Source organism: Cherax quadricarinatus, chromosome 10 (genome assembly GCF_038502225.1).
Source record: "Cherax quadricarinatus isolate ZL_2023a chromosome 10, ASM3850222v1, whole genome shotgun sequence".
In the NCBI taxonomy this organism is placed as follows: Eukaryota; Metazoa; Arthropoda; class Malacostraca; order Decapoda; family Parastacidae; genus Cherax; species Cherax quadricarinatus.
Window position 1 is genome coordinate 19,592,263 of NC_091301.1, and position 19,264 is coordinate 19,611,526.

The window sequence follows — 19,264 nt, forward strand, 5'->3', positions numbered from 1 at the left end:
AAGGATGAAACAAGAAAGGCAAAATCTGTGATAGATAATGCCCGAGAAGGAGAGAGATATGAAGAACATATTGTAAACCACTTATTCAAGTGGATACGGGCTGCAGTGTAATGCAACAAGGTATGAACATATAGTGGACGGTACAGAATATCATTGCGTAGAAGGGCACTTTCATTAAAGGTTCCATCAGAAAAAGGATCCGAAGAATACAATAAATTATAGCCCAAGATGGGTTGGAAGACAGCCGAGTGTAATTTTGGGTCTTGTAAGCAAACACCAACAGGGGAAAACCGGGAGAGCAGCATCTGAAGCTCACCCCGATTACCCGAGGCCACGGATATTCCACTGTAAATAGGCCATGATTGGCAACGAGGAAAATACCAGGAATCCACAGGTAAGGGCATCTATGGACTAGAGGGGGTTAGAAAAGTCTATGTGCGGTGGCATCGGAAGATGTTTAAGTAGCAAAGGAATGGAGCGTTGCGAAGAAAGTTGTGGAGATGGAGGGGAGGGAGGAGAAGGAACAGGAGGTGGATCAGTGTCCATGGAAGGTTTAGTCTCTGCAATATATTCTGAAATGGCTTCAAGTGTTTCTGAATTCAAAGGCGTATGGGAGACAATATTGGAGGTGGAGGGTGAGTAAAGATTGGGACAGTAATGGACTGTACCAAAGTAGGGGGGACTAAAGAGTGTAGGGGACTGGAGAAGAAGTGTGGGAGGGGACAGAAGAGGCAGAAACATGGGAAGTGGCAGAAGAGGGAGAAACTTGGGAGGGGACGGGGGTGGAAGGCATAGTACGAGGAGGAGGATGAACCTCCACACTTGTAATAGAGCCAGAGAGAGGGGAAGAACTAGGCACAGAGACTGGAAAGGTAAAATGCAGAGGTGGAAGAAGGGAAGGAGGGTTCAAAGAGTATTTGAGCAATGGGGATTTTTTGGACTTCTGAGAATTAGAGGGGCAATCGGTATAAGGTGTCGTACGAGGTCTTGTCGATACTGGGGCTTGTGAGGAAGGACGCGAAGATGTGAGAACAGACTGAGGTGTTGTAGTAGGGATGTCAGAGCCCAGGACAGCAAAAGAATTAGATACCTGAGTGGCTTTGGGAGGGGTAACCACAGAGGAGGCTGCAGAAGATGGGACCCCAGAAGTGGGGGGACATTTGGAAACACGAGAATAAGAAACACGGGGTAGTCTCCCTTTGAGGCGGAGATGAGAAACTGCCATAGCATATGGGAGACCTTCTGCCTCTTTGAGGCAACAGATTTCACACTTATTTAAGTAGACCTGGCAATGGTGAGAGTACGAAGGGTGAGCCTCATGACAATTAAGGCAAGAGGGAGGTTGACTGCAAGACATATTAGAATGGTCATTGGCACCACAGACTGGGCATTCAGGTATAGACCTGCAATATTTTGCTGGGTGACCAAATTGCCAGCAATTTCTACACTGTTGCAGTGTAGGGGTCACCTTTTGAACTTGTAACCAATATCCTGTGACATAAACAGAGGATGGGTGTTCATGGCTGTCAAAAGTTATCGAGCCACATTACAAGTATCGCCTTCGCCCGCAGGCAGAAAGGACATGTGTCTACCTTGAGGATTGGGAGATCTTGGAGTTCCAGCTGTTCGAGAATGTCATTGCCTCATGTCTGAAAATTCTGTTGGACTATGGTATGGGGCAGAATGACAGTACCACTACAAGAATTGAGGGAATGATGTTTTTCGATAGTGACAGGAATAGTATCGATATGCGAAAGAAGAGAAAGATCATGAGCTTGGGTAGCATTCTGGGCAGTGATGATGTTTACTGCTCTTGAGAGCATAAAAGGAAATATATCTACCAACATGTCATAGGAGCGCCTTGCCAATGCAATGGTCGGAAAGATAGGCACCAGAGGAAGTCAGTCGTAAAGAATTTAATCCATTGTGCATTCCGAAACTGAGCATGGAAAGGGAGTGCATGACGGGTTGATCTTTTCTGAGAAGAACGAGGTGGTGGTGAAGTATCATCATCAGGCAATTGTCGTTGGCGTTTAGGAGTGGGACCGGAGTTGGTCCAACGTGAAACGGGCTGGGGATTCGAAAATTGCCACATCGTAGAGGGAGAGGCCGGAAGCATAGTCAAAGGAGAGCGGAGGTCAGATAAATTGAAGGAGTTAGTCAAAGCCCAGGTACCTGAAGCGGGTGAGGAAACAGCACCAGCAAGAGGTACAAGGGCATCAGGGTTGTCCGAAGAGTGGTCAAAAAATGAGGCAGGGTCAGAATGGGGTGCGGTATCAAGAAGGGGCCCCGGGGGTAGGAGGTTCATGGATTGGGATCTCCATGGTTAGGTTACTTCTTGTCTTTTTGTTTTTAAGAAAAAAAAAGAAAGAAAATAAAATAATAAAAAAAGAATAAAAAAAAGGGGGGAGTGAGGAGGAATAGTTCCTAGGAGGAATGAAAGGGCCGGAAATCTCCCTCTGCGCCCAAGAGGACCTCAGAACCGCAAGTAGCCCAGATGCAGCACGGAACCCGTGCCATACCCTACCCTTCATGCCAGTAAACCAGCAATCCGGGATAGCAACCTCACATCTGCCGAGCTACTTTGGTGGACAAAAGAGAGGGCGGCCAGATATCTGCCACAAAGCATACCTCCTTCGGCCACCACCCCCGGAATCCGAAAGGCTGCTTCCAAAGATATACCTGTCGCCTGGAAGACACCCCCCCTTCCCCCGGGATACTGGAGAGGGATCAGGACATCTCCAGGCGATCCAGATTCCACGGCAAACTACGCCACCTCCAAGAACCTCAACGGAATGTGATGGACCCCGGTACCCTTCCCCCTACCTAGGAACCAGCATGCCTGTGGGAAGAATCCTACAGGCCAAAAAGAGGAAGGGAATAAGGGAGGGACAGGGAGGAGGAGGAGGAAAGGGAAAAGGGAGGGTAGGGAGGATGGGATAGGGAAGGGGGGATTGGGGGATAATTAGGTTCGGTCTGAGGAAGGAGACCATCAGGTCTAATTCCTCAGACCAAGAGCCTCTTCACCACGCCAAGGAGCCCCCCTTGAAGAGGACTCTTGGCCAAAATTCACAAATTTGCTTAACACCATTAAAGTCGTTATAAAAGATGTTAATACAAGTATTTATACACTGCTATTACCCACTTCTCACCTCTCATTTTTATATATTCTTTTCATTCCACAGTTGTTCATTCATTGTAAAACCTTAACAGACTAGTAGTGTGGAGAGAGAGTATTCGGTCATTTTATTGTCAAGTAAATCCAAAGTATTAAAAATAGAAAAAAGACAAACAAAAGCGTTACAGTACTGTATATAATACAGTATTGTACACACAGTTTGTAAAATTTATGTAATTAATATTGAAAAATAAAGACATTAAATGTACAATAATATAATTTCTCTTTGATAGATAACCGAGATTGTTTTGCTGTGACAATAATGGACCATTCTGTACCTAGCGAATTTTGTCCATTTCGTAACTTATTCGTCATAACATTAGTTACGTCAATTCTGTATCAGCGGACTTTGTTCCCGAAATCAGTTTATTCAGATTTTGTCCATTATTTCTGAATTCATTAAATGGAGGTTGTTAAACTGAGGTTTTTACTGTACATTGTACTAGTTTTCCTGTACAATATTGTGTGATCATCAATAATTTTTTAGGTGCACTGTACAATCAATATTATGTCTAGGATGTTTCAGCATAAATTTATCTATTTTAATATGAAGAGGAGGACCAAGGCTGTGATGAATTCCATTCCGAAAGGATATTCGATTTCTTTATTAATGTTTTGGATGTTTCTTCATCCATCATCAGAATCTAAAAATGGATTACACTAAAAGTAAAGCAATAATGGATTACAATAAAAGTAAATCAGGTAACCCAACTAAGATAATTTAATATATATAATTTACATGCAGTAGATAGAAATGCAAATGTTTTTAAAATCGTGACTAGTTTAGTTAATGGTCCAAGTCGGACCCAAACGTCGTTTTATGTTCAGTCTTCCATGTGCGGGTTATTTGCGCATTTTTAAAATCGTGGTTTACTTTATTGTAATGCATTTTTTAGATTCTGATGATGGGAAAAAAAATCCGAAACGTCAATAAAGAATTCGGATATCCTTTAATGATGGTATTCGTCGTAGTCTTGGTCCCTGCTTTTCATATGAAAGGTTCCCTTTCCATGTGGAACCTCAATTGATAATGATATCTATTTTTAACATGGGTTGACATGTAAATAAAACACGTGTAGTACTAGGATATTTATTGAGATAATTTTATTCACAAGAACTTGATAATCCCGGATTGACAAAGTTCCTGTAAGTCAAACGTCTCATCAGTATATAACTGAAGTACAGTACTACATGTGATTTACGTATATATTTATCAATACATCTATTTCATAACAGTGTTAGAAATACAGTATAGTATACTGTGGTAAGTTATCAAATATTCATGTTTAATTTAATCTTCCTCATTCATATTTAATCAACAGGCATCAAATATTTTGGTAAGAAAGACACATGTGTAACAGTTAGGTATCTTTATTCTGAAACGTTTCGCCTACACAGTAGGCTTCAGTCTAGTACAGAAAAGTTGGTACTCGACTGAAGAAGTCTACTATGTAGGCGAAACGTTTCGGAATAAAGATACCTAACTGTTGCATATGTCTTACTAACCTGTCCGTATTTTATACCATTTTTAATATTCATCAAATACTGTTGCGGAAACTAATAATTGCTACCCTGGTATTTTAGCAAATACAATTTTCCTCGAGTGATCCAGATTTTAACATGGTGGTCTAGGTCTCACAAGGAGTTTTACCTGGAGAGAGTTTCGGGGGTCAACGCCCCCGCGGCCCGGTCTGTGACCAGGCCTCCTGTGAAAAAAATGCATTAAACTCACAGCTAATATGAATAATTTTCACATTGATTTATGTTTTTATAATAATATATAATAATATAATGTTTGCTGACAGGGAAATATTACTGCTCCCCGTGTGACCTCACACTAAACTCCGAGAGTCAGTTTGCTCAACACGTAGAATCCAAGAAACACAAGACGAAGAGAGTCAAGTAACTAGGTGGGTCAAACAATAGTCGCTTTTAAAATTATTGCTGCTACTTTATATAACAGGAATGAGTTAGTCCAATCTCTTATATTAAGATGTACATTATTCCTAAATCTCCATTGCAGGGAAGCCTCACTGAACGAGACTCACGTTGCCCCTGATCCCATACTGGGGTTGATCCATTAGGGAGCATCATTTGTTGTTCAATGAAATCTTTTAATGATTCCTTGACATCTTACCGTCGGTGGAGGCGATATTTTTTATTTATATAGCTATCACTGACTATTAAACATTAACTCGCATTACATTTCCGTACAGTGTTCCTCTAGGGAGGTAGTTTGATGCTAGTAAGGGGATCTTGATTCAAGGAATGAGACTTAAGTTCCATCTCTTTGTATCAGGCCTAATTGCCTCCCATTTCCCAGATATTATATAACTCCTGCGGGTTTAGCGTTTCCCCCTAATTATAACAACATTTTTCCACTAAGTCAAGACATGCAGCATTGTATTTTGCTGAAAATAATTGAAGGTGGTAAGCTATCACAAGCGTTCACTGAACATGAAATTGAATTTTCTTTCATGTAAGAAGAGATAATATTGCTTGTAATTGTTGCAAGTGATGCCATCACTCACGCATCAACCCCTCATTCTGCACTCTTCCCTACTGGAAATAACTGGAGAAGGTGGCTACACACTACAGGTGTACAGTGTAGACGACTGGGATATTTTTTGTATTGCAGTGTAGAGTGGGATGCCCCGCCCAGCATGCAATACCACTCACTGTTGACAGCCCCTATCAGATCTCCATCCTAGCTAACAAATTTGTTGCATATTATATGTATTGCTGTGTCTTGCTCTATTGCCCTAATATTTATCCATATTTGAGGCCGAATATTTGGGAACTGAATATTTTATCATTTTTGTCCGAAAGTGATCTCGATTTCTACAATGCCATTTAATGGGATAACCCCTTCCCCACACTCTGAAATAGGTTCTTTCAGGTACTCTGGCAGATCGTTCATTGAGACTTTCCTACTGCATCACAGTAGTTTAAGACTTTATAATTTAAATTTATTAGCAAGTGTAGGATAAGTATAAACTTTATTCATACTGTTTCATTGAAGGAAGAAGTTTGAATGTGTTTGTAGGGACACCAAAGGCTTGGGGGGGGGTAAAAGTTGCCATAAAAGACTGAAGTTAGTGAATGAGGATGTAGCGAATGACGACGTTTGGCTTTGTATGTGTACTCACTTATTTGTGATTACCCCTGCCTCTTAATTTGCCATTCTCCTGATTCACTTCCTTTTAGCCTCGTGGGCCTATCCTACCTGCTCTTAAAACTGTGTGTGGAATCTACCTCCACCTCTTCCGCACTGAAAAATACTTCCTAACGTCACTGTGGATTTTCTGTGACTAACTTCCAGCAATGTCCCCCCAAAAGCTTATCCGTCTACCTCATCAGCTCGCCTGAGGATTTTGTACGTTATGTCCCTCCTGTTCTACTATCCTCCAATGCCATTGAGTCTAATTTTGTTAGCCTCTCCTTGTAGCTCATGCCACTGAACTCAGGAACAAGCCTTGTTGCATACTTCTGCACTTTCCAGTTTCTCGACATGCATTTTTGTTGTGGGTTCCACGCTGGTGCTGAATACATAAGATGGCTCTAATGTACGTTATATATAAAGGGCCTGGAATGACTGTTGAAATTCCTGAATGCTATCCTTAGATTTGCCAGACAAGCTGATATGAGCCCCTAACTATATACAGGGCATTGTGCTTACCCCTAGATCTGCAGCCTCCATTACCCTAGTCAATACCCTGTTTCCAGTTTTCTTGCTCCGTCTCCAATCTTCATGACCTTGCATTTACAGGGGTTGAATTCAAGCAGCCATTTATCTGACAGCTTTTGTAATTTGTCATAAAACTCCAGTAGGTTTGTGACACAGGATTTTCCTTCCCTGAAACCATGCTGGTTGTTTATACACTTGTTTCTCTCCAGGTGCTCCACCACTCTCCTCCTGATGATTTTTTCCATGACTTTGCATACTATACACGTTAGTGACACAGGTTTGTAGTTTAATGCCTCGTGTCTGTCTCTTTTTTAAAAATTGGGACTACATTTGCCATCTTCCATACCTCAGGGAGTTGCCCAGTTTCAGTGAATGTGTTGAAGATCTTTGTTAGTGGCACACACAACATCTCTGCTCCCTCTCTAAGGACCCACAGAGAGATGTAGTCTGGTCCCACCACCTTTGAGGTATCAAGTTCACATAGCAGCTTCTTCACCTCCTCCTCCTCCTCGGTTATGTGTACCTCATCCAGCACTTGTTGGTGTACCTCCCTGTTCTGATTTCCTGGAGTCCTACCGGTTTCCACTGTAAATACTTCTTTAAACCTCATGTTGAGCTCCTCATATACCTCTTGGTTGTTTCTTGTGAACTCCTCATCAATCTGATTACCTGGTCCTTGACTGTTGTTTTCCTACTGATGTGGCTATACAACAGCTTCAGGTCAGATTTGACTTTCGATGCTGTCATTTTCATATTGTCACTGAGCCTCCCTTCTTATTTATGCATGTTCGTTTCTGGCTCTTCAGCTAATCTCTTTATTTTCCTGGGTCCTTTTTCTTCTGTACCTTTTCCATTCTCTAGTACACCTAGTTTTTGCCTCTTTACACCTTTGGGGGAACCAAGGACTCGTTCTGGTCTTCCCATTATTTCTGTTTCCCTAGGAAACAAACCTCTCCTCTGCCTCCTTGCATTTTATCACATAGTGTATCATTTATTTTACTGGTTTTCCTGCCAGCTCTCTTTTCCACTGAACGTCTTGCAGGAAGTTCCTCATGCCTGTGTAGTCCCCTCTTTTGTAGTTTGGTTTTTCCCATCCTATTCCTGCTACTCTCTCCAATTGTAGCTCAACTATGTAGTCAAAGCACAGAACTACATGATCACTAGCTCCTAGGGGACTTTCATACATGATATCCTCTATGGCCGAACTACTAAGGTGAATACAAGGTCCAGTCTTGCTGGGTCATCCTTACCTCTCTCTCTGGTAATGTCTCTTAACATGTTGATGCACGAGGTTTTCCAGTACTGCATCCATCATCTTGGCCCTCCATGTTTTGGGACCCCCATGGGGCTCCAGGTTTTGCCAATCTCCTTGTGATTGAAATCACCCATATCTAGTAACTTTGCTCCCCCCATGTGAGCTCTTCTGGCCACCTCTGCTAGTATGTCAACCATTGCTCTGTTGCTCTCGTCGTATTCTTTTCTAGGCTTCCTGCAGTTCTGTGGCGGGTTGTACATTACTGCAATTACCACCTTATGGCCCTCAGACTGGATTGTTCCTACTAAGTAGTCTCTTTCGCCCATGCTATCCATTCCTTCCATTTTCTCAAATCCCCACCAGTTTTTATTGAGCAGTGCAACTCCTCCTCCCTCTATATTTCCCGAGGATTTGATATTCAGGTGGAAAGATTGCATCTGTTATCCTGGTGAGTTTTGTTTCTGTGAGTGCTACAATGTCTGGGGATGTCTCCTTGATTCTTTCATACCACTCCTCACACTTGTTATTCCATCTGCATTTGTATACCACACCTTCAACTTTTCTAAAACTGTGGTCTGGGGGGTACATTGGGGTTGGGAAAGTGGGAGACCTGATAAGGAACTATGGGTGGTTGCTGTGGGGGTGGAGTTTGTAATGAGGTAGATGGGGGCATTGGATATGGCATGTGTGTTTTGGGTTAGAATGCTTTGTTGCATTGGGGTTGTCCTGGTTGGGGGGCTTTTGTAGGTGGTTGTGAGGGAGGCCATATTTGATCTTCCTCCTGAGTCAGGGTTCTTCTGTCTATCTCCATCTTCACCTCTCTTTTCTCCTTTCGTCTTTGTACCATCTTTTCAATTTCTGCCTTTCTTCTTGTGTTCTGTCGTGGTCAAGATACACCTTCCGGTATGCTGGCATGTCCTGTAGTCTTGCTTTCTCCTGCAGGATCCTGTTCTGAGTTGATTCTGCCTTTAAAGTCACTTTCACTGGCTGCGTTCTTCTTGCAAACCCCCCCTATTCTCCAAAAATTTGCCAGCTGGGTCATGTCATCTCCTGTTGCTTTTATGATGCTTTCAATCGCATATTTTCCCCTTGTCTTCTTGCTTCATAAGTTTTCCCTTCAACTTCCTGGAGCCCATAAACAAAGACTGACCTCTCCCTTTCATTCTCCCACTGCATATCCCTATGTATCCACTGATTCAATTTAGTTTCCTCCATTGCAGCTTTCCTTTCTTCAATTTCTTCACTGTCTATTGTCCTTGGGCCCAGTGGCCTGTCATTTTCCCTTCCCAGCTTTCCCTGGGCTCTGCTGTGGTCTGTAAGGGCCTCCACATATAGCTTAGCTCTTTCATTTTCTACAGTCCCCTCGATTGCTCCTGATGTGATTCTCTCTTTTTCTCTGGCTCCACAATGGTCTGATAGGGCTTCTGCATGCAGTTTTACTCCTTTGTTCCCTACAGTCCCCTTGTTTGTGACTGAGGTAGCAGTCTCTGATGTCATTCCAAAATTGTTCTTTAGTTCTTTAGACTGTTTCAGATTTTTCAGTTCCTCTTCTAATCTCTATATCCTAGCCTCTGCTGCTGTGACTTGCATCTCCCACTTCTTGCTTTCTGCATCTATCCTCTCTTCCATTCTTATGCTAAGTTCTTCTAACTTCTTTCCTCATTCATGTTCCCTTTTTTCTTGAGCTCTGCTGCCCAATCTTCCTTTGCAGATTCATCCTCCAGTCCCTTGGTTTTCCTTCCTGCTCTCTGGCAACCTATTTTTTTTTATTTTGGTTGCTACAGAATGAAAAACTTATGTAATTCTGTGTGTTTGTTTTGTGGTGTGTTTGTCTGAGTGGGGGGGGGGGCAGGGAGGTAGAGGAGGAAGCTGTAGACAGTGGCTAAATGGGAGGGGTGGAGAGGGGGATTGAGGGGAAATATGGGGATGAGGAGGAGGGAGAAGCAAAGAGGGAGAATGGGAGGGAGAGGGGGAAAGAGGGAAAGGTTGGGGAGAAGGAGGGTGAGAGAGAGAGGAGGATCAGGGAAAGGAGTGGGAGATTGGCAGGGGAGGGTGCAAGGGGGAGAGAGTGTGAGTCTGTATATGTAAGAATGTGTGGGTGTAAACGTGTGTGTGTGTGTACTCACCTAATTGTGGTTGCAGGGGTCGAATCTCAGCTCTTGGCCCTGCCTCTTCACTGACTGCTACTGGGTCCTCCCTCTCCCTTTTCCATGAGCTTTATCATACCTCGTCTTAAAACTGTGTATGGTTCCTGCCTCCAATACATCGCTTGCCAGACTATTCCACTTCCTAACAACTCTGTGGCTGAAGAAATACTTCCTAACATATCTTTGACTCATCTGAGTCTTCAGCTTCCAATTGTGACCCCTTGTTTCTGTGTCCCATCTCTGGAGCAGCCTGTGTCTGTCCACCTTGTCTATTCCACGCCGTATTTTGTATGTCATTATCGTGTCTCCCCTGACCCTCCTGTCCTCCAGTGTCGTCAGATTGATTTTCTTTAACCTTTCTTTGTAGGACATTCCCCTTAGCTATGGAACTAGCCTTGTTGCAAACCTTTGCACTTTCTCTAATTTCTTGATGTGTTTGACCAGGTGCGAGTTGCAAAATGGTGCTGCGTACTCCTGTATGGGACTGACGTACACATTGTATAAAGTCTTGAATGATTCCTTACTGAGGTACCAGAATACTATTCTTAAGTTTGCCAGGCCCCCATATGCCGCAGCAGTTATCTGGTTAATGTGTGCTTCTGGCGACATACTCGGTATTATACTCTCTCCTAGATCTTTCTCCTTGAGTAAGGTTTGCAGTCTTTGGCCTCCTAGCCTATACTCTGTCTGCGGTCTTCTTTGCACTTCCCCATTCTTCATGACTTTGCATTTGGCAGGGTTAAATTCTAGGAGCCAGTTGCTGTACCATGCATCCAGCCTGTCCAGGTCTCATTGTAGACCTGTCTAGTCCACATCTGATTTAATTCTCCTCATTAACTTCACATCATCTGCAAACAGGGACACTTCTGAGTCTATCTCTTCCATCATGTCGTTCACATATACCAAGAATAGCACTGGTCCCAGGACTGACCCCTGTGTGACCCCGCTTGTCACAGGCACCCACTGTGATACCTTATCATGGACCATGACTTGCTCTTGCCTCTCTGTTGGGTATTCTCTGATCCATTGCAGTGCCCTTCCTGTTATGTGTGCCTGATCCTCTAGCTTCTGTTCTAATCTCTTGTGAGGAACTGTGTCAAAGGCCTTGCGGTCCAAGAAAATGCAATCAACCCACCCCTCCCTGTGTGTGTGTGTGGAACTATATGTGGGTTTATTAAGTGTCTGAAAAGTAGGTGGAATTGTGTGTTGTGCTGTATGAGTGTGGAGTTTGCAGTGCTCCCTTACCTGGCTACACTCTCCTGTGACCTGACCCACACCTACCTACTGTTTTGACTCCTCTATGCTTTTACTTCCTCCTAGTCTTATAGAATCCTGTCTCGCCTTGTTCTATAAATTACCAATTGCTATTCCTTAATGAGTACTTGATAACCTATTCTTTATTGTACTACGAGAGTTGGACTTCACAATCAGCTTGGCGGTTAATTGGAAACCAAAACCCACACCCAACAACCACCATAGGTGAATACTTGCAATGCAGCCTATATCAGCCTGTAGATTGTCTAGCTCGATGTCATGTCCTGGCGTAGATCCACCTCCGTTTCTCGATATACACCTACCATCCGACTTACGACCTGCTCGACATATGACCACTCGACTTACTACCATGTTTTTTTATGCCAAATTTCTGGGAAATAACTGTTTGTGTTGTACACAGTGTTTATCCTAAACCTTACAGTATAAAATACAGTACTAACAGCATAAAAAGTAAAGTAAAAAGTGAAATACCAAAATAAAACAATGGACTTACTTCCATTTCAGCTTACGACCGGTTGGTCGGAACCAAGCTTGGTCGTAAGTTGAATGGTACCTGTATAATGTACCCTATTCACTGTATTTCTTTCACTGGTCGCACATTTGTTTCACTATATTATCTTTCTTGGGTGACACGTGGCAACGTCGCCTGGAGCACACTAGGCCTTCCCACTCTGAATGTACCACCAAGTATCGCTTTCTAGTTCACTTATAAAATTGTGGCTCTCCCCACACTTATGTGGCCCAGGGCAAATTGTAAATCACTTCAAGGATTGTTCACTACCCTGACACACTTAGCGACCTTTGTAGTACACTTGGGTAGCCCTCAAAAACACTTATATTCGCGGAGCGCAGAAGGCGTGACTCATGCACGCGGTGTCCCTACACGTGTGTGTGTGTGTACTATCCTATTTGTGGTTCCAGGGGTTGAGACATAGCTCCTGGCCCCACCTCTTCACTGTGTATGTGTGTGTGTACTCACCTATTTGTAGTTGCAGGGGTCGAGTCACAGCTCTGCATGTACTCACCAAGTTGTGGTTACAGAGGTCGAGTCACAGCTTCTGGCCCCACTTCTTCACTGGTCGCTATTAGGTCACTCTTCCTGCTCCATGAGCTTTATCATACCTCTTCTTAAAGCTTTGTATGGATTCTGCCTCCACTACATCACTTCCCAGACTGTTCCACTGTCTAACAACTCTGTGACTGAAGAAATGTGTGTGTACTCACCTAGTTGTACTCACCTAGTTGAGGTTGCGGGGGTCGAGTCCGAGCTCCTGGCCCCGCCTCTTCACTGATCGCTACTAGGTCACTCTCCCCGAGCCGTGAGCTTTATCATACCTCTGCTTAAAGCTATGTATGGATCCTGCCTCCACTACATCGCTTCCCAAACTATTCCACTTACTGACTACTCTGTGGCTGAAGAAATACTTCCTAACATCCCTGTGATTCATCTGTGTCTTTAGCTTCCAACTGTGTCCCCTTGTTGCTGTGTCCAAACTCTGGAACATCCTGTCTTTGTCCACCTTGTCAATTCCCCTCAGTATTTTGTATGTCGTTATCATGTCCCCCCTATCTCTCCTGTCCTCCAGTGTCGTCAGGTTGATTTCCCTTAACCTCTCCTCGTAGGACATACCTCTTAGCTCTGGGACTAGTCTTGTTGCAAACCTTTGCACTTTCTCTAGTTTCTTTACGTGCTTGGCTAGGTGTGGGTTCCAAACTGGTGCCGCATACTCCAATATGGGCCTAACGTATACGGTGTACAGGGTCCTATTTGTGATTGCAGGGGTCAAGTCATAGCTCCTTGCCCCACCTCTTCGGTGGTTGCTACTATGTTGACTCTCTCCCTTCTCCATGATCTCTACTGAACCTCTTCTTAAGCTGTGTATGTATAATGCCTCCACTACCTAACTCTCCAGATTGTGCCACTTCCTGACAACTCAGTGACTGTGTGTGCATGTAACTGCATGCACATGCATGCACACACAAGTGAGCAGGTGTGAGTGTACCATACATAATGATTTTATTTTTTCAGCAATGTGATGTGTGATCTTCAACAGTCAAGCAGTAAAAACTAGCTTCTTGATAGTCATGTGATGGCATTACCTTGTTTGGCTTCTATGGAATATAATTTTGTTTAATAACAATCAAGGGGAAGATTGACTAGGATGTAAGTGCAAGATATCATGTAGTCATGGAGCAGCAACACTTTTTGTGTTTTCTATCTGAATATGGTGACACCTGGGTACACAGTGTTGGCAGGTCTAGTGTGTGCTGAACATTCATGAGTGGGTTTGAATTGTTTCTTAAAAAAAAAATAATATTGTATAGCATCTCTTTATTATATGCTTATTTAAACATGTAGCATAAATTGTTGAATATTTGTTAAAGAAAATGACCTTTGATATCCTATGATATATTATTTTGGAATACATAGATAACCTGAAGATATATAATTTTCAGCATGTCAGATTTTAGATTAGAACTGTGTGAGAATTAAAGGGGTCAGTATTGAAATAATAAGGTAATACATATAAGTTGTAGGACAGGCATACAGTACTGTACTTCATATAATAATGAGAAATAATTTACAGTATATAAAAATTGGGACACTAGATAATGACATTGACAGTCATGTGTTGTTCAGGTGCTCAATAGTTGTTGTAGGTTCCAGAAAATGTGATACTAGAATGTTAACAATGTCTTGATAATACATACCTCTTTAAACTTGTTAATGATGTACAGTAGAAATTAATGTCACAACATGATTTCTGACAGATTTCGCTCACAAGTTTGAAAACACATGACGCCTGACCCTGTGTGCTCTTACTATGATCTTGTAACCCGTGTGTGTATGTTGCTGCTCGTAAGCTTACATAAGTCACCTGAAATATAAAATGGTATTTTTTCCAAAATTTTCTGAATAATAATTCTGTGTATGTATTACTGTAAGATGCAAGTATTTGTTGTCTACTGTTTAGAGAAACATTTTGAAAAGAGTAGCAAGTGAAAGAAAAAAAAAGCTTAAGTTTAGTTCACTGTATGAAGCATTTGGGGTACACAGCATTCTCACTCAAAGCTGTGAAACAAAGGTCATGCATATATCCTTCATCAGATAAGTAGCTACAAAATTTTTGTTTAGATATTACAGTAGAACTGTTATGTAATAAGTATAGGTAATCATTTTCCAAATTTTTTCCTGACACAAGTTCTTCCATTTACTGAGTAGTAAAAAAACCACAGTACAGCTGGGGATTGAACTTGCAGACTGGGTAACACGCTGGTCTGGAGTTTTACGACTCGCTAGCCGCGAGTTCAATCCCCACCCGTACCCTGGTTTCTTTGCAATCGTGTCATTACGATTTTGTGAGTATTGAATAGTAATCTTGATGAGTGGAACAGTTGCTACTACTGTGTTGTGCAATATATTATGTTCTTTAATTACCTATTTTGCTTATTAACAAAGCTCACCCTGGTTTTAATGCAGTATATGATGAAACAACTAAGATGAATATATTACACTTCTGTGTTACTGTAATTAATTTTATATTTTTACATTATTCAGGGAAATAATTTTTTTAACACAATAACAACAATAACAAGTTTATTTTAACATGATACATATTTGTACAAAGGATTGTAACAATTTGGTGAACATTTTATATAATTTATATTGTTATTATAGTACAGAACCCTTTCTGTATCTCTGAATGATCTTTTAAATTATATACAGTATTTTTTTTTTTTTTTTTTTTTTTTTTTTTGAGTCTGGGATAAGCAAGTTCAAACATTGGAAACATTTTAGAAAATTATTAATATAACAAGTATGCTAAAATTTTGAAAGCCTTATGTGGTGTAAAGTTTTCTTAATAGTAAGAAACATTTATAAACCTGAACACATGTTTCAGTATCAGTGACATTATCAGTTACAGTGTTTGGTGTGTTCCTCAGTTTAATGGCTACAGTAACTTACAGAAAACTGAATGAATAATGCAATTTTCCATGTTTAGGATATGGAAATTGTCATGTTATTATATTCATGAAGCTCTAAACCCATATGGGTTGTACAACACCTAGCAAATGAGAGGGAATCAGATTAGATCCAAGGAACTGAAGGGTAGCTCTAATTCCTTGGATCAAGGCCCCTTGACAACATGAGAGGCACCCCCCCACTTGTAGGCTTCTCATGCTGTGTTTTGTGCATTCATTGTAGTTATTCAGAATTAAGTTACTTTTCTGTAAAAGTATTTGCAGCTACTGTGATAACCTATTTAATAAATGCTTCAGAATTTAAAAATTTAATTATCAAGTAAGAAAAAAAGGCACAATACCGTGACTGGAACAATACACAAATAACCCACACATAGAAGATGTCCAAGTCGGACCGAAATGTCGTCGTAAGCTCCTCTCTTCTATGTGCAGGTTATTTGTGTATTTTTAATTATTAAAAACTGAAATTATATCAAAGAGAAAAATGATAATTTTTGTATAATTTAAAACAGTAACTGCACAATTATGTAATCAGTTAAGATCAGAATTTTTCCTATATTATTTGCATTGTCAATTTCGAAAATCATGCGAGGTAAAATGCAATAAGTCTGCAACATCTTTATGACTTTATTTATAGTATAAGGGTACTGTAGTGGTAAGTAGGTCATGTATGTCATTTTGAGCAAAATATGTGAAACCATTTTCTTGCCAAAATTGTATTACTGTAATATAATTATCTATTTTGCATACATAAATCTTGTTCAAAATTCAAGACAATATTAATAATATAAGACTATGTTATGGTTCCCAAAAGTATTATACTATTCATGTTGTGAAAGTCACCTATACATTGTTTTCAATAATTTATTGTGTTTAAAATATACAAAAATACATGGAATGCTTCCCTATTTCATAATATGTAACCATTGTGTTTTTTTAACATTTTATAATGTTCTTTGAGTATAACTGGGACCATTTCCTCTTTGTATTTTTTGAAAGTTTTTGAGAGTTCTAGTGATTTTTAAAAATATCAAACCATCCTTAAAAAATATATAAAATATAAATAGATATAACTTTTATACATATTAATTTTAAAAGTTTAGAGCTGATATCCTACCTCAGCTCATTTCAAAGTCTAACACTATGTAAAGTATACTACCACCTGGGATATGACCTACAATAGTCAATTAACACCCAGATACATACCTACTTACTGCCAGGTGAATAGGGGCAGCAGGTGTATGGAAACATGCCCAATGTTTCCACCCATACAGGGGATCAAATCATGGACACTCATTATGTGAGCTCAGTGTGCTACTTACCGAGCACGTGAGTAAGTTGTAATCAACTCTCCCGCGCCTGGAGCACAGGCAAGAGAGATATATCATAATCTACACATAGAAGATCCTGGAAGGACTGGTCCCTAATCTGCACACAGAAATCACTTCCTATAAAAGCAAAAGACTTGGCAGGTGATGCAACATACCCCCAGTGAAAAGTAGGAGTGCCATTAGTACACTAAGAGAAAACACAATAAGTGTCCGGGGCCCAAGACTGTTCAACAGCCTTCTACCAGCCATAAGAGGAATTACCAATAGACCCCTGGTTGTCTTCAAGAGGGAGCTGGACAGATACCTAAAGTCAGTGCCAGATCATCCAGGCTGTGGTTCGTACATTGGACTATGCGGCCAGCAGTAACAGCCTCGTTGATCAGGCCCTGATCCACCAGGAGGCCTGGTTATAGACCGGGCCATGGGGGCATTGATCCCCAGAATACCCTCCAGGTAGGTAGTGGGACCTTGGCTGTCGAACTTAATTTGTTCCAGAGGTCGGTTCAACAACCAAACCAATTTTTCCCATAAAGAATAATGTAAATAGAGTTAATCCATTCCAGACCAAAAATGACAGTATAATAATTTATTAATAATAATGTACAAACTTCTATATAAAAAATGTATAAAATTATACAGCACACAGAAACTGTAAAAAATTAATACTAAATGAAAATTTAACTGCCTCTCACCTGTCAGAGGAGAGCTAATGGTAAAATTCTAGTGGCTTTAAATCTTGCAGGACAAAGTTGGTAGACCTACATGTGAGAGAATGGGTTTGCATGGTCAGTGCGTGCAAAATAAAAAAAAAACTGCAACACGCAGTGCAAAATGATAAAAAACTACAACTGTGTTTTTGGTTTAAAACAGCTAATTTACCGTGTATTTTCGTATGGTATTTATGGTTGTATTCTCGATTTCGTGGTCTCATTTGATAGAATGAAAGATATATTACAGAAATATTGATGAATTTCAATGGTTTAAAGACTAAAAGTAGCTCGAAATTGAGCTCAAATTAGCAGATATGTTCGATTTTTGCCGATGTTCAAGAGGAAACAAATCACGTCGTGCATCCAATATACATAAACTGGTGGGTCGAATACGCATTTACGAATGTGCTGATACTTATACAATTATTACAATTATGCAGTAGTCTGAATAACAATAAATCTTCTATATTTTGTGTGAATAAAAATTCAAAATGAAAAGTAAGAGTAATACAAGAGGGGCCTGGAGACATGACTAATGAACAGATAAAATGTTATTTTAGTGCCAGGAATGTCTGCATTGTTTATGCTGGACCCTATTTTGAAATTGGCCTGTCTTGAATTTTGTGTGAAATTGGCCAAATTAGTTACTTCAGATCATTTTATTGGGTAGCTGAAATTGGTAAATGGGCAGCTTCTTGTACTCAATCAATAGAATAAAGGAGTTTTAGTGAAATAGCTATGAGTTTGGTCGACTGGAACAGTGGAATTGGCCCAATATGGGGCTCGAAGTAGGCGAAACACCGATGTGTGCACATCGCCAAGACCGCTAACTTCACAACAGCATAATTCCATATGTTTTCCATCAAATTTTATACTCTTGGTTTCATTACCTTCACAAGATGCACAGCAAGAGCTCAAGAAATGTTTACAGCATGTGAGTTAGTTGCTATACTGACTGAGACCCACACTGTGGACTTTGGTAATCACGTGATCTGAGTGTTGCCGGTCGACAACCAAGACCATATACGAAAACCAGGACCGATTTTCTTGTTCAAAAACTGATTTGTTCAACAATTAGTCCTTTCGACATTCGAGATTCCACTGTATTTTGATGAAGCTGCTGACTGTTCAACATTAAAGGTATACCATAATCATTTCTTTATAATCAAAAGACTTACATATACTGCATATATAAACTCATATTCTTATGTAGACACATACCAACATGCATAAGCATGCATGTACATATATGTACATCAACAGTAAGAACAAGATACCACACCTATTACCCACAAAAGAATCAGTGCTGAAAATACACAAGAATGTCCTTCACAGTGATAGAACAAAGGAATGGCTTGCAAGAGGAATTAGTAAGTGATACAACCACTAAAAATTTTAAACTTAGATTTGCTCCTAAAAAGAATATGAGAAAGTAAAGATAGAATATCTCTATGGAACCAGCGATGGAAGGCAATAATTATAAATTCAAATTATGAAAAAAAGTATTTAAAGAACATATGACAATAGTCATTCAAAAATCAAATGGTTGATAGATGGAATGGGATCCAAGAGGAAGTAGTGTCCACTAATACTACTAGTAAATTATAATACTGTATTTATGACAAACTGATCAGTGAAGCAGGATACAACAAGCAGAGCTCTATTTATATATCAGCAACAAGTACATGTATATAAT

The 19,264-nt window shown here is 40.7% G+C and overlaps 1 protein-coding gene across 3 annotated transcripts in view; it reads left to right on the forward strand.

Annotated features, from left to right (window-relative positions):
• Positions 1–16,450, forward strand: part of LOC128699619 (zinc finger matrin-type protein 3) — a 185,956-nt gene extending 169,506 nt beyond the window's left edge. For 2 of the 3 annotated variants that reach the window (XM_070083685.1, XM_070083687.1), the window contains exons 9-10: positions 4,984–5,088; positions 13,573–16,450. In XM_070083685.1, coding sequence (XP_069939786.1) covers positions 4,984–5,084 — 101 coding nt within the window. In that variant the 3' untranslated portion in view covers positions 5,085–5,088; positions 13,573–16,450. The remainder of the gene's footprint in view (positions 1–4,983; positions 5,089–13,572) is intronic. The other variant, XM_070083688.1, reaches the window with a different exon arrangement.
• Positions 16,451–19,264: the final 2,814 nt, after the last annotated feature.